The sequence below is a fragment of the Pristis pectinata genome, chromosome 22 (genome assembly GCF_009764475.1).
Source record: "Pristis pectinata isolate sPriPec2 chromosome 22, sPriPec2.1.pri, whole genome shotgun sequence".
Classification (NCBI taxonomy): domain Eukaryota; kingdom Metazoa; phylum Chordata; class Chondrichthyes; order Rhinopristiformes; family Pristidae; genus Pristis; species Pristis pectinata.
Window position 1 is genome coordinate 34,057,736 of NC_067426.1, and position 15,353 is coordinate 34,073,088.

At 46.9% G+C, this 15,353-nt stretch overlaps 1 protein-coding gene across 3 annotated transcripts in view; it reads left to right on the forward strand.

Annotated features, from left to right (window-relative positions):
- The window catches only part of rims3 (regulating synaptic membrane exocytosis 3), a 188,408-nt gene that overhangs the window by 141,139 nt on the left and 31,916 nt on the right, over positions 1–15,353 (forward strand). For all 3 annotated transcript variants that reach the window (XM_052036082.1, XM_052036081.1, XM_052036084.1), the window contains exon 4: positions 14,388–14,529. In XM_052036082.1, coding sequence (XP_051892042.1) covers positions 14,388–14,529 — 142 coding nt within the window. The remainder of the gene's footprint in view (positions 1–14,387; positions 14,530–15,353) is intronic.

A 15,353-nucleotide genomic window follows, 5' to 3' on the forward strand; every position in this document is an offset into this window, starting at 1 on the left:
AGAAACTGTTTGATCAGGTAGTGTGTTGGAAATGAAACCTCTGGCAAGAGTTCAGTCCCTGCAGAGAGTGGCGTTCCAGAGAAGCATCGTCAGAAAACCGATGCCACAGCCACGTCTCCAGTCGGTGCTCCCTCAGGGGAGAGTGGGATCATAGATCCAACTCCGACACTCCCTACTGTCCTGGTTCTTTCAGTAGCCAGGCCAGTAACACTCTGGTTAGATGCTCAATCAGTGGCTGTTAGATGTGACAAACCACATCTAGAATCAGATTAAATGATCTACCTTAATGAATGAATGAGCTTTAAAATGAGAACTGTCAACTTCAGTGCAGTAAATGGAAACCTCTCTAAAACATCCTTCAGGAGGAAGGACTGTATCCACTCTGGACAAGGAATGTAACTCGGTATCACTGGAGAGAGAAACAGAGTTCACGTTTCAGGTCAACAAGCCCTCGTCTTCAACCTGTAGCATCAGCTCTGTTTCTCTCTCCACAGATGCTGTCTGACCTGCTGAGTGTTTCCAGCATTTTCTATTTTTGTTTCAGATTTCCAGCATCTGCAGTTTTGTTTTGAATTTTGCTGTAACCCTGCTTCTGGAGTGTTCGGTTTCAATGGCAGCCTTTGGTACCCTTGTGATAAGGTTCATGTACCTAGTAACTGTGATCATCTGTTAGCAGGACTTCAGCAGACAAGGGTTTTATTTATATTTCCCCAAGAAATGTCCGGTAAATTTGCAGTAAGCTTTCAAGGTGATGCAGTGCAATGTGAACCTCTCCTCATTCTGAATCTCCTCTATCACTTGACTTGAGTGGAGATTGGGGTGTCTGCACAATCTTCAGCTGGACCAGATCAGCACCGAGACATAGGTTCTCAGTGGTGGAAATCCGGAACTCCCTCCCTCCCTCAACATGCTGTTAAGCCTGGGAATCCCACAGACATTTCGAAAGAGACATCCAGAGAATTTCTCCGGGAAAGGAGTATGGGGAGGATAGGGAAATGAATCCAGGGATATGGAGCCAAGGTGGGTAGCTGAAACCAGGATCTGAATCCACCATGATCAAACAAAATCAGGTCAGGGCTGAGTAGATGGCACGGGTTCAAACATACTTCTCTCACTGGAAGTTGTGCCGTCAGAGGAAGAAGAGGTTGGAAGAGAGAGGAGAAACTGGGCTGGTGTATCAAGGACCCAGTGACCACATTGATAGTCGAAAGCTCAAAGCCATTTTCCACACTGCACTTGGCCAATCCCCACCTCTCTTGCTTCCCAGATTGGTTGTACCCCTCACTAGTGGTCATGTGATCTTTCTGGTGAACAGGTCATTGCCAGGTGATCCAAAGAGAGTACCCTTGGGTCTTTGTCTTACTGTTAATTGTTCAGGCAGGTGGGGGTTGGGACAGGTGAGGGTTTGGGGCAGGTGAGGGTTTGGGACAGGTGAGGGGTTGGCATAAGTGGGGAGTTGGGGCATGTGAGGGGTTAGGGCAGGTGAGGGAGTTGATGTAGTCGGGGGTTGGGCAGGCGAGGGTTCAGGTGTGTGCAACCTACGATCAGATTCTGAACCAAATGAGAGACACAAATTTGACTTAAGGTGCAACTCATCCTTCCTGAGGGTACATTCCCTGGGCCTCCTGGTCACAGGTGTGGAGGCTGCATTCCCATGAGCCAATTGTACTGCATGATTACACCCCAAATTGCTCTCTGGTGTCTACATAAAGACAGGGCCATAATGAAAGGAGTGCAGAATTCATTGCTATTGTGACTGAAGGATCTCATTGCCTGACCACTCAACCCCAACCTTCTTGCTAACACAGGCAGTTGATACTTGCAGACAGTCCGAGTGTCCGAGAGATGGCTCCTCACCTCTGGCCTCTTACTTGCTCGGATTTTACTTGCCCCACCATCAGCAGCTCTGAAATTCCTTTCCTATATCTCCCTGCCTCTCCACCTCACCTTCCTCCATTACCTTGGTCGTTGAAACCTGCCGCTCTGACTAAGATTAGGTCCTTTGTTGTAATGTATTGTGGCGTGGTTCACCACCACACTTTGTCTGATAACCTTCCTGTAGATGGAATGTTTATTGTATTTAAGGTGCTGTATAAATTCAGTTTGTCATGCCTCAGGATCTGCTGTGATATGATACAGAAAAAAAATCATTTTCTTGTTTCAGAAAGCAATGAATAAAAAAAGACTTCATTCAGCAGAAGGAAGCTCTGGTGAGAGAAGGGTTAAGAGCTCACCTAGCGCAGATGAAAACCATCCACTGATGCCAGTATTACCTGAGTACAAAGTTAATAAACGTTTAATGATCTGTTTGTAGTTCCCTGTGAGTGCCACTCAGCATAACCACCCTTTATAATTTAGCTTTCCAATCCTGAGACTCCCTGCTAAACTGGGGAGGTGTAATTATTTCAGTTTACTCCCAGTGCTCTTTGACTGTGTCAAGAATTTTAATAACAGCCTTCTTCAGAGCTGCTGGTTATTCTAAGCAGATTTCAGAGGTATCTTGAGGCCTCAGCACTCTGGATGCTGTTGTTTTCTGGATTTATATAATACTGCAGTGGTCTGCAGCAGTAAGAACCAGAAGTGGAGCACTTCTGTAAAAAGACGATGAGCTTTGAAAGCATGTGGACACTTGGTGGACTCAATCCATTCAGAGTCTGTGGTCACCCCAATGTGTGTCATTGAAGGTGGTTGAAAATACACAGAACTGTTAGAATTTGTTATTAAGGAAGTGGCAACAGGACACTCAGAAAATAATGATAGGATTGGCCCAAATCAACATGGATTTATGAAAGGGAGATAATTTCTGATAAATCTGTCAGAACTTTGTTGGGATTATATCTCACAGGATCGTTGGTGAGGAGTCAGTGGATGTACTTCAGAAGGCCTTCATTACAGGGCCTCACAAGAGATTATCGAACGAACTTGGAGTAAACGGTATTGGGAGTGATGTGCTGGTGTGGGTTGAGGGTCGGTTAACGGACAACAAACCGAAGGAATAAATGGGTCACTTGGATGAGAATGTTGTGGATGAACCCCGCGGAGGTCAGAGCTGTATATATACTGTGCCATTATTCAGTGTCAATGCAAGCAAAAGTAAAGGAGCTCTAATGAGACTTCTGTGAAGAATCAAGGTACAGAGTGTCTTATAGAGTTTGACATTTTAGTGATGATTAACAGCTGATTGAAGTAAAGTGGATGAGCCTGTGACCATGTTAGGCAGAGCTGGGCTGCAGTTAACTACCTGGTGTCTCATTGGTAATCAGTTTATTATTGTCACATGTACCAAGATACAGTGAAAAGCTTTTGTTTGCGTACTATCCAGACAGATCATTCCAGACATGAGTACATCAAGGTAGTACAAAAGGGAAAACAACAGAATGCAGAACATAGTGTTACAGTTAGAGAGAAAGTACAGTGCAGGGAGGTAAAGTGCAAGGGCCACGATGAGGTAGATAGAAAGATTAAGAGTTCATTTTCAGTGTATAAGAGATCCATTCAATAGTCTTATAACAAGTGGGACAGAAGCTGTCCTCGAGCCTGGTGGTACATGTTCTCAAGCTTTTGTATCTTCTGCCGGATGGGAGAGGGGAGAAGAGAGGGTGACCGGGGTGGGTGGGGTCTTTGATTGTGTTGGCTTCTGTACTGAAGCAGTTGGAAGTGTAGACAGGGTCCAAGGAGGGGAGGCTGGTTTCCATGATGTGCTGAGCTGTGTCCACAACTCCCTGCAGTTTCTTGTGGTCCTGGGCAGAGCAGTTGCCGTACCAAGCCGTGATGCATCCAGATAGGATGCTTTCTATGGTGCATCGGTAAAAGTTAGTGAAGGTCATCGGGGACATACTGAATTGCATAACCTGATACAAAGCATTTTCAATGCTATTCCACTGGAGCCATCACAGCGGATGAACATAAAACACATTGGAGAAACTCAGCAGATCAGCCAGCTGGAGGGAAATGGACAGTTGACATTTCAGGTCGAGACCCTTCACTGGACTGGCACTAGATGACATCACTTGACCTGTCTTGTTGCCTGATGCTTGGCCCATTCACTCCTGCGTCCTATCGATGCCTAGCTGTAAATTCCACACGTTTACTCCGCATGTCCATCTGCTATTCTTTTGTCAATGTTTCGCACTCAGAGTTTCAGTGTACGTTTGGAGCTGTGAATGTCTGCTCTCTGCCAGTCTCTATGTGTTTCACAGTTAAGCCCTATTGAATGTTCCCTAAGTATTTTGGCCAAACATCCCATAACACCTCATGCTCATGTCACATCTTCTCTATTATAGCTAATAGGGGTCTATGTCTTGTTTCAAAAATGGTCATAGAGCCAAATAGTGCAGAAACAGGCCCTTCAGTCCATTGACTCTGAGCCAGTGATCAAGTACCCATTTAGATTGGTCTGTGTCAATAGCCTGTGCAGTATATAATGGGACTAGACTGAGTTTCTATAATGTCAGTACAGGATACAACAGAAATAGGCTGAAGCTTCATTATATTAATGGCTTCTTGACTACATAATGTAGGACCCAGTGTAATATATCCAAGCTTGCTGATGATACAAAGCTGGGTGGCAGTGTGTGGGCTGTGGGAAAGATGCAGAGAGACTTTCGGGAGATAGACACAAACTGAGTCAACGGACAAGGGCAGGGGCTAGGCAGATGGAGTATAATGTGGAAAGCTGCGAATTATCCACTTTGATGGAAAAATAGGAGCATTTTTTAAAAATGAAGACAGTGGGAAGTCATTGGTATTCAGTGGGAGCAGGGTGCCCTGGTACAGAGTGACTGAAGGTTTACAAGCAGTTACAGCAGGTAGTTGTGAGCCAAACAAATATGATGCCTTTTACTGTAAGAGGATTTGAGTACAAGACATGTATCTGCAGTTACTGTAACCTGGTGAGACTACACCTGGGATATTGTGTACAAGTCTGCTCTCTCTACCTGAGGGAAGGTATGTCTAAGACGGAAGGAGTGTGATGAAGGTTCACCGAATTGATTTCTGGGATGGAGGGTTTGTCCAGTGAGGGGAGGTTAAGACACTGGGCCTTTACCCTCTTGAGTTTGCACCAAGAGGTCACCTTGTTGAAACATACTAAATCTTTACAGGGCTTGACAGGGTAGATTTAAGCCTGAGGTGTCTAGATCCCAAGGTCACCGTCCCAAAAAGGACGAGATGGGAACAAATTTCTTCATGCAGAGGATGGTGAATCCTGGGAACTCTCTACCTGAAGGCTCTGCGGATGTTCGATCCCTGAGTGTATTCAGACGGAGATTAATAAATCTTTACATATTAAGGTAGATTCTGTCTACACTCTTCAGAAGGCCTTTGACAAGGTGCCGCACAAGAGGCTGCTAAACAAGATAGGAATCCATGGTATTACAGGAAAGGTACCAGCATGGATAGAAGATTGGCTGACTGGCAGAAGGCAAAGAGTCGGAATAAAGGGAGCCTTTTCTGGTTGATTGTTCCACAGGGGTCGGTGTTGGGTCGAATACTTTTCACGTTATATGTTAAGGATCTGGATGATGAAATTGATGGCTTTGTGGCCAAGTTTGCAGAAGATACAAAGATAGGTGGAGGGGCAGGAAGTGTTGGGGAAGCAGGGAGTCTGCAGAAGGATTTGGACAGGTTGGGAGAATGGGTAAGGAAGTGGAAGATGGGATACAGCGTAGGGAAGTGTACGGTCATGCACTTTGGTAGAAGGAATAGAGGCGTAGACTATTTTCTAAATGGGAAGCAAATTCAGAAATCAGAGGTGCAAAGGGACTTGGGAGCCGTGTGCAGGATTCCCTAACGATTAACTTGAAGGTTGTGTCAGTAGTAATGAAGGCAAATGCAATGTTAGCACTCATTTAAAAGAAAGGATGTACTGCTGAGGCTTTATAAGGCATTGATCAGACCACATGTGGAGTATTGTGAGCAGTTTTGGGCCCCGTATCTAGGGAAGGATGTGCTGACATTGGAGAGGGTCCAGAGGAGGTTTACAAGAATGATTCCAGGAATGAAAGGGTTAACGTATGAGGAGCATTTGATGGTTCTGGGCCTGTACTCACTGGAGTTTAGAAGGATGAGGGAGGATCTCATTGAAATCTGCCAAATATTGAAAGGCCTGGATAGAGTGGACGTGAAGAGGATGTTTCCAGTAGTGGGAGAGTCTAGGACCAGAGGGCACAGCCTCAGAATAGAAGGACATCCCTTTAGAACAGAGATGAAGAGGAATTTCAACAGCCAGAGGATGGTGGATCTGTGGAATTCATTGCCACAGACAGCTGTGGAGGCCAAGTCATTGGGTATATTTAAAGTGGAGGTTGATTAGTGAGGGCATCAAAGGTTACGGGGAGAAGGCAGGAGAATGGGGTTGAGAGGGAAAAATAAATCAGCCAGGATCAAATGGCGGAGTAGACTCAATGGACCGAATGGCCTAACTCTGTTCCGCTACCTTATAGTCTACGCTTCTCGCTGCCTCAGTAAAGTAGCCAACATCACCAAAGAGCCCACCCACCCTGGACATTCTCTCTTCTCCCCCCTCCCATCCAGCAGAAGATACTAAAGCCTGAAACCACGTCCCGACAAGCTCAAGGACAGCTTCTATCCTGCTGTTATAAGACTATTGAACTGTCCCCTAGTACAATGAGATGGACTCTTGACCTCACAATCTACCTCGTTATGGCCTTGCACCCTATTGTCTACCTGCACTGCACTTTCTCTGTAACTGTGACACTTTATTCTGCATTCTGTTATTGTTTTCCCCTGTACTACCTTGCACAGATGTGATGAAATGATCTCTATGGATGGCATGCAAAACAAAGTTTTTCACTGTACCTCAATACATGTCACAATAATAAACCAATTTATCAAGGGATATAGGGTCAATGCAGGAAAGTGGTGCTGAGGTAAGGGATCAGCTATGATCTTGAATGGGGAGCAGGCACAAGGGCTACTGGTCTAACACTTCTCATGCACTGGACTTAAAATCTGAAGGATAAAAGAGAGCCCCCCACTTACATGAAACCTTTTGCATTGACAGGATATCCCAAAACACTAAAGCTAAGCAAATGCATTTGGACTATGTTCACTGTTTTAATTGAGGATTAACTAAACACAGGAGCTAGTGTGCACAGAACAAGACCCCGTAAACAACAATAATACAATGATACAAGCCAGTCTGAGGGAGGGGGTAGTCCCTGGTATCCAGGTCAAGGCAAACTCTAGAAGGGTCAGCGCTAGAGGACACTAGTTGGTGCAGTGCTGAGATCATAGAACTTCAGAACCTACTGTCTCTTAGATTTGGCAAAATAATGGTGTTACTGTGTCTTTATAGCTTGGTGACCAGTGGTGTTCTGGAGGGATCTGTTCTGGGACCCCTGCTCTTTGTGATTTTTATAAATGACTTGGATGAGGATATGGAAGGGTGGGTTAGTAAGTTTGCTGATGACATGGAGGTTGGTGGTGTTGTGGACAGTGTAGAAGGATAGTGTAGTTTACAATAGGACATTGATAGGATGCAGTCCTGGGCTGAGAAGTGGCGGATGGAGTTCAACCCGGAAAAGTGTGAAGTGATACACTTTGGAAGATCGAATCTGAAGGCAGAATACAAGGTTAATGGCAGGACTCTTAGCAGTGTGGAGGAACAGAGGGATCTTGGGGTCCACATCCATAGACTCCTCAAGGTTGCCGCGCAGGTCGATAGGGTTGTTAAGAAGGCGTAGGGTGTGTTGGCCTTCATTAGTCGGGATATTGAGCTCAAGACCCACGAGGTACAGCTCTATAGAACTCTGGTTAGACCACACTTGGAGTATTGTGTTCAGTTCTGGTCACCTCATTATAGTAAGGATGTGGAAGCTTTAGAGAGGGTGCAGAGGAGATTTACCAGGATGCTACCTGGATTAGAGAGCATGTCTTGTGAGGATAGGTTGAGTGAGCTCGGGCTTTTCTCTTTGGAGAGAAGGAGGATGAGAGGTGACTTGATAGAGGTGTACAAGGTGATAAGAGGCGTAGATAGAGTGGACAGTCAGAGACTTTTTCCCAGGGCGACAATGGCTAACAAGAGGGGACATAATTATAAGGTGATTGCAGGAAGGTATAAGGGGGATGTCAGGGGTAAGTTTTTTACACAGAGAGTGGTGGGTGCGTGGAATGCACTGCCGGCAGAAGTTGTGGGGGCAGAATACATTCGGGACATTTAAGAGACTCTTAGATAGACACATGGTTGATAGAGAAATGGGGGGCTATGTGGGAGGGAAGGATTGGATAGATGTTAGAGCAGGATAAAATGTCAGCACAACATTGTGGGCCGAAGGGCCTGCACTGTGCTGTGATATTCTATGTTCTATGTTTTTATAAAGTGCCAGGAGTTGCATTATTGATTACAATCTGTCTAACAACTTATGTCTCATACAACAAACACAAAATGCTGTAGGAACTCAGCAGGCCAGGCGGCATCTATGGAGGGAAATGAACAGTTGACGTTTCGGCCCAGACCCTTCATCAGGACTCAAGACTCAGAACTCATGAAGGGTCCCGAGGGAGATCTGCTGTAACTTAAAGTGCACCAACCTAAAGCTGGCTTGCAGTGCAGCACTCTCATCAGTTGGGACCTGCTCAGAGAGTTCCCCTTTAAGTTGTACTGAAGCAGGCTGACATTCTCAGTGAAGGGCTACAACTACACGAAAGGCCTGTGTCATCTACAGGCACCGAGGGTTTGAACCAGGTTCACTAAACACGCACTGCAGCTTTGTCCATGTCTAAGTAAATGCACGCAAACTGGCCAGACGCACATGGGACTCAGAGGCAATGAGATCAACACAGTCAGTCCTGGGTCACAGTTAACAATTAGTTTACCAGAAGATATTGTTGTCCACTTATTGTTGCCGATGGACAGTGGTGTGCTGTAGGTTTGGAGAAATAGTTCGTATAATGTAGCCCAGTCCACAGAAAGATTTCTCCTCACGTATGTTTCCTTGGCAGCAACACAGCCAGAACAGGTTGCTTCCAGCTAACACATTAGTGCAGAATTAAGTGGACATAATCCAAGTGTCCATCGAGCTGTTTGAACCAGAACTCTTGCTGTGACAGTCTCTGCTTCACGTTCATGTTGAACATTCTACAGCTTGTCTCTCAGAAGCCGTTGAAGGCAAAGAGGGAATTAAACGCAAGATAATTTTGGTTTTGGGCGTAACAACTAATCAATGTTGTAGATGTTTTTTCTAATTTTGGCATTTCTATTCATAGCACTTAGCTGTTATATGGGCTGATTAGACAATCCGTCAGTCCCAATGTACCCAGCTGGTACCTTCTGCTTCCCAACAGGTCAGAGTGAATTAAATTCACAACGTGTTGGATAAAATGTGAAAAGCCCATTGTCTCAGAACACCTCAGCGTGTGTTGTTTATAGTCCTTTCACAGAGCAGAGTTAGAGGTCACCTTGCAACACATGTTGGAGGCACCACGTGCTCACATAGTACCTCTGGGACCTGATACTCCTGAAAGTTGACACACAGGGTCCTGGATGTGGCTGACATTGCCATGTTGGGTTTGGTGTCACAAGGGCCACTCTCTCCTACCTCTGGTTATCGGCATCTGCCCGTGAACAGGTACAGCTCCAGTGAGACAAGCAGAATCCATGTTACGTTGATCGTAACTTGTACAATAAAGTCTAATGCTGTATGATGCTGGCCAGCGAAGTCCCAGTCAAGGTATGGAGCAGTGTTGCAGTAATCCCAGATAAGGCCATCAGGCAGGGACTGAGACACATCTGATGCCTTGCAGTGCCTTTCCACTTTAGAAAGTTGTGATTGAATCAGTTTACCCTCCCCTTTAGAGAATGCATTCCAGATTACAGTAACTCTCACCAGTCACAGCACAAAAACAGGCCCTTCAGCCCACCGAATCCATGCTGACCATCATTTACACTAATCCTATACTAATCCCATTCTATTCTCCCCACTTTCCCACTTTAGCTGCTCACCTTAAATTCCGTGTCCTCCTGTTACCAGCATTTCTACCACTGAAACTTTTATCAGGGTCTTTAGTAGCAAGTATTCTCCTAGGTTTCTGTGTTGAAGGACAAACCCATCTTCTCCAGTATACTTCCTCATCCCTGGAACCACTCCAGTCAATGTCTCTGCAGCATCCCCAAAGCCTTCACCCTGTCCTGAACCACGGTGCCTGGCACTGAACGCAGTTCTTCAGCGGAGACCTAACCTGTGATTTATCGAAGCTTACACCGATCCTTGCTGCTCCCACTGGGCAGGATGCCACCTGGTGGTGTTCTGTTCTGGCTGCGAGAACACAAACACTCCTGAGTTTTACCGATCCTCCAGCTTACCGACATCGTTTTGCCAGTGTCAGAACTTGTCCTAAAGTGTGAAATCCCAGCCAAGGAACAATGCCGCTCGGCACAGTGCGACTGAGTCTTTGGAGGGTCTGCTACAGGCAGCCAGACCCCACCACTGGCTCAGTGAATGAGAAAGCACGAGAGTCCCTGTAGGACGTGAAGACCAACAAAGGTGGTGTGGTTGGTGGGGTGGGGGGAGCTGGTGGGGTGGGGGGTGGGTGGGGGTGGAGGGAAATAGAAGGAAAAGTGCTGGGAACACTCAGCAGGTCAGGCAGCAGCAGTGCAGGGGGAGAGCAAGATGTCACTTCAGGTCTGTGAGTGAGGCTATACACAGGGAGGGCAGGAGGCACAGACCGAGGGGTAATAATGAGGGATATGTAATGAGACCTGGAGTAAACAGAGGTCCAGTATCAGACTTAGTACGGTGTGGTTACACAGTGAGACTGGATATTAAGAAGGGCACCAAGTGAGGCTGGTTTGAGTGAGACTGGGTGGTCATTGGGGGCACAGGGTGAAGCGAGAGGTGAATGGGGTGGGCACAGTCTGAGGCTGAGTATTAAATGGGTGAGAACTGGAGTGAGATGGGGTTTTAGTGGCTGGGCACTGTATGACTGGTTAAAGATCGTGTGGGTTCTGGGTTGTGCGCAGGGGAGACATATGAATGGGTGGGCACAAAGTGAGGCTGAATATTCTTGGGGTGGGCACAGACTGAGGCTAAATATTAAAGGGGTGGGAACTAAGTGGAAGTATTATTGTGGTGGGCACTAAATGAGACTGGATATTAAGAGCCCAGGGATCCGGGGTAATTTGGCAAATTGGATCCAAAATTGGATCCATGACAGGAGACAAGAGGATGATGATCGAGTGCATTTGGGGAGGACTAATAAGGGCAAGGCTAGATAATAGGCAATGAATGGTGGGACCCTAGGAAGTACCAAGGAGCAGAGGGATCTCAGTGTACATGTCCGAGGATCCCTGAAGGCAACAGCACAGGTAGATAAGATGGTGAAGAGGGCATACAGTATGCTTGCCTTCATTAATCAGGGCGTAGAATATAAGAGAAAGCAGATTATGATACAGCTTTATAAAACGTTGCTGGAATACTGTGTTCAGTTCTGGTCGCCACACTGTAAGAAGGAGGTGATTGCATGGGAGAGGGTGCAGAGGATGTTGCCTGGGATGGAGTATTTCGTCTATGAGGAGATATGTTGCCTGGGATGGAGTATTTCGTCTGTGAGGAGACACTGGATAAGCTGGGTTAGTTTTCCTTGGACTGCAGGAGGCTGATGGAGGACCTGATAGACATGTTAGATATTGAGGACCCTTCCCCTGAGCAGAGGACATAAATTTAAGGTAAAGGATAGGAGATTTGGAGGGGATTTGTGGAAGAATTTTTTCACCCAGAAGGCAATTGAAATCTGCAATGCCCTGCCAGAGGTAGTGGCAGAGGCAGGCACTCTCAGAGCATTTAAGAAGTACTTAGACAGGAACGTGAATTGCCAAGGCTAGGGACCAAGTGCTGGTAAATGGGGTTAGTATGGAAAGGTATGGTGCTGGTGGGCCAATGACCTGCTTCCATGCTACAGGACTCTATAGTTGGGTGGGCATAGAGTGAGGATGAATGGCAGTGCGTTGATTGTACCATCCATGACAGAACTGAAGCTCCATTCAAGCTCCTCCCAACTTTCCTCATCTAAATTCATCAGTGTATCCCTCATCTCCCTCATGTTATTGTACAGCCTCTCATCTCCCTCATGTTATTGTACAGCCTCTCATAAGTGCATCTCAACCACTCCGTGGTGGTGAGTTCCACATTCTCACGGATCTTTGCGTAAAGACGTTCTGACTTCCCGACTGGGTATCTTGGTGACTGTCCTATACTGATGGCCTCTTCCTCACAGGTGAAAACATCCTCCCTACATCCACCCTGCTGTAGAGGCTTCCATTATGTTTCCCCTCAACCTTGCTTCCTCAAGAGCGAAGACACCCAGTCTGTTCATCCTTTCCTGCTCTGTACCCCCTCGTGTTCCCCGTTTCATTTTTGTGAATCCTCTCTGACCCTCTCCAGTGCCACTGCATCCTTTTGATTAAATGGGAACCAGAGCTGTAGGCAGCCTCTGGACACAGTCCTCATAAAGTTCAGCGAAACTTCCCAACTTTTCCTTTCTGTCCCTCTGAAAATAAACTGCAGTGAATGATTTGCTTTGTTTTTGTGGCCTTGATAACCAGTGGTGCAACCTCTGGTGATCGGCGCATCAGTGTTCTGAGATCCCTCAGTTCGTCTCCTCTCCCAACTTGCAACGACCTCTGGATTCATGCACTACCTTCTGTGTTGAACTCACTTGTAAATTAATTCCCCATCTGTGAGTTTATTAGTCCCCTTCTGTAATTTGCCACAACGTTGACCGTCCCCACAGATGTATTTTTGACTCCAGGGGCTGAGTAACTAAATAAAATAAATTGTGACCAGCAGTGCTCCTGGCAATGATGCCTGTGGAACATCACTGCCCACCCCTTCCACTGTGAATGGCTGCCCATCACAGCAGCATATTAATGGGGTGGGCACAAAGCGAGACAGTGTAATAACTGGTGCACAGAGTGAGACTGGAATTAACAGCGGACAGAGAATGAAACTGGGTATTAGAGTCATAGAGTTCGACAGCACGGAAACAGGCCCTTTGGCCCAACTCATCCATGCCAACCAAGTTGTCTACCTGAGCTAGTCCCCATTTGCCTGTGTTTGGTCCACATCCCTCTAAACCTTTCTTATCCATATACCTGTCCAATTGCTTTTTAAACATTGTAATTGTACCTGTCTCTACCACTTCCTCTGGCAGCTTGTTCCATACACCCACCACCCTCAGTGGGAAAAACCTGCCCCTCAGGTCCCCTTTGAATCTTTTCCCTCTCACCTTGAACCCATGCCCTCTAGTGTTAGACTCCCCTACCCTGGGGAAGAAACTGTGACCACCTTATCGATGCCCCTCAAGATTTTATGTATCTCTGTAAGGTCAGCCCTCAGCCTCCTACACTCCAGGGTAAAAAGCCCCGACCTATCCAGCCTCTCCTTATAACTCAAGCCCTCCAGTCCCGGTAACATCCTTGTGAATCTTTGCTGCAGCCTTTCCAGTTTAATGCTGTCCTTCCTATAGCTGAGCGACCAGAACTGCACACAGTCCTCCAACTGTGGTCTCACCAACGTCTTGTACAGCTGTAACATTGCGTGCAGCGGGGGCAGGCACGGTAGTGTAGCGGTTAGAGTAACGCTTGACAGCGCCAGTGACCCGGGTTCAATTCCCGCCGCTGTCTGTAAGGAGTTTGTACGTTCTCCCCGTGTCTGCGTGGGTTTCCTCCAGGTGCTCCGGTTTCCTCCCACATTCCAAAGACGTACGGGTTAGGAAGTTGTGGGCATGCTATGTTGGCGCTGGAAGCATGGCGACACTTGCGGGCTGCCCCCAGAACACTACAGAAAGGATGCATTTCACTGTGTGTTTCAATGTACATGTGACTAATAAAGATCTTCTTATAACATGACCTCCCAACTCCTGTATTCAGTGCCCTGACTGATGAAGGGCAGCGTGCCAAACGCCTTCTTCACAGTCCTATCTACCTGTGCCACCACTTTCAGGGAACTATGTACTTGTACCCCTAGGTCCCTCTGTTCTACAACAACAGTCATTTGAAGCACAGAGAGAGACTAGGTATTACCAGGGGTGTAGAATGAAAGTAGGTATTAACAGGGGCACAATATGTGTGTGGATGTTAATATAGCCACAGAGAGACTTCATGACACAGAGACATACTGATTTTAATGAGACACAGAGTGAATGGGTATTAACAAGGGCACCGTGAAATGAAGTATTAACTGGGATGGTCCAGAGTGAGATTGGATATAAACAAAGCACAGATCAGCACTGAGATTAATAAGAGCACCTGGAGGGTGAGTCAGAGTGAGGACAGAGAGAGACAGGGTGTGTTGACTTGCATGGGGTGTAGCCTGCAGTCACAGTAAGGCAGTCTATGGTATTAAACTTACCTGCTCTTGGTCCCCCAGAGGCAGCAACAAAGAAATTACGAAGCAACATCCGGAGAAGCACGGAGACAGGGATAGCTGTGGAAATGCGAAACCGGGTGACTCGGCAGGGCAGCAGAGAGTCAACAGACGGCAGTACCAACAGCAACAGCTCAGATGGCAAGTGAGTCTCTACCGGGGGCAAGTGGTTCACTCACAGAGTGGCAATGCAAAAGATTCTAGCTTTTAGCAAATAGTTCCTTGGCATGTGCTTTGGTAGGTTCTGCTTTTATTTACCTCCGCTACCAGTGTCAAGGAGTCATACAGCCCAGAAACAGGCCATTTGGCCCACCCTGTCCATACAGGTTATCGAGTACCTATCAATACTAATCCCATTAACCGGCCCTTGATCCAAAGCCTTCTATGCTTTGTGATTCCAGTGCTCATTTGGATACTGCTGTAGTGAGAGCCTTAAACCTGTGCCTCTTGTTTTAGATACCTCTGTCACTGGGGGAAAGTTTCCTACTAACAACCTTATCTAAACCCCTCATAGTTTTGTCCATGTGTGTCAGGTGCCCACTCAGCCTCCTGCACTCTCAGGAATGCCAAGCATCAACCATTGATGTTGACAACGTGATCCCACCACCAGCCACATCTTCCCCTCCCCACTCCTTTCCATGTTCCGCAGGGATCACTCTCTCCATGATTCCCTGGTCTGTTCATCCCTGCCACTCCCCAGGCACTCTCCCCTGTACCTGTAGAAGGTGTAACACCTGCCCCTACACCTCCTCGCTCCCCACCATCCAGGGCCTGAAACGTCCCTTCCAGGTGAGGCAGTCTTTCACATTCATATCCTCTGGTATTATTCATTGCATTCAGTGCTCCCGCTGTGGCCTCCTCTACACCAGCGAGACCCAACGCGGACTGGGCGATCTCTTCACCAAGCACCTTCACTCTGTCCGCCATGGCTGTCTGGATCTCTTGGTTGCCAGCCATTTTAATTCCCCT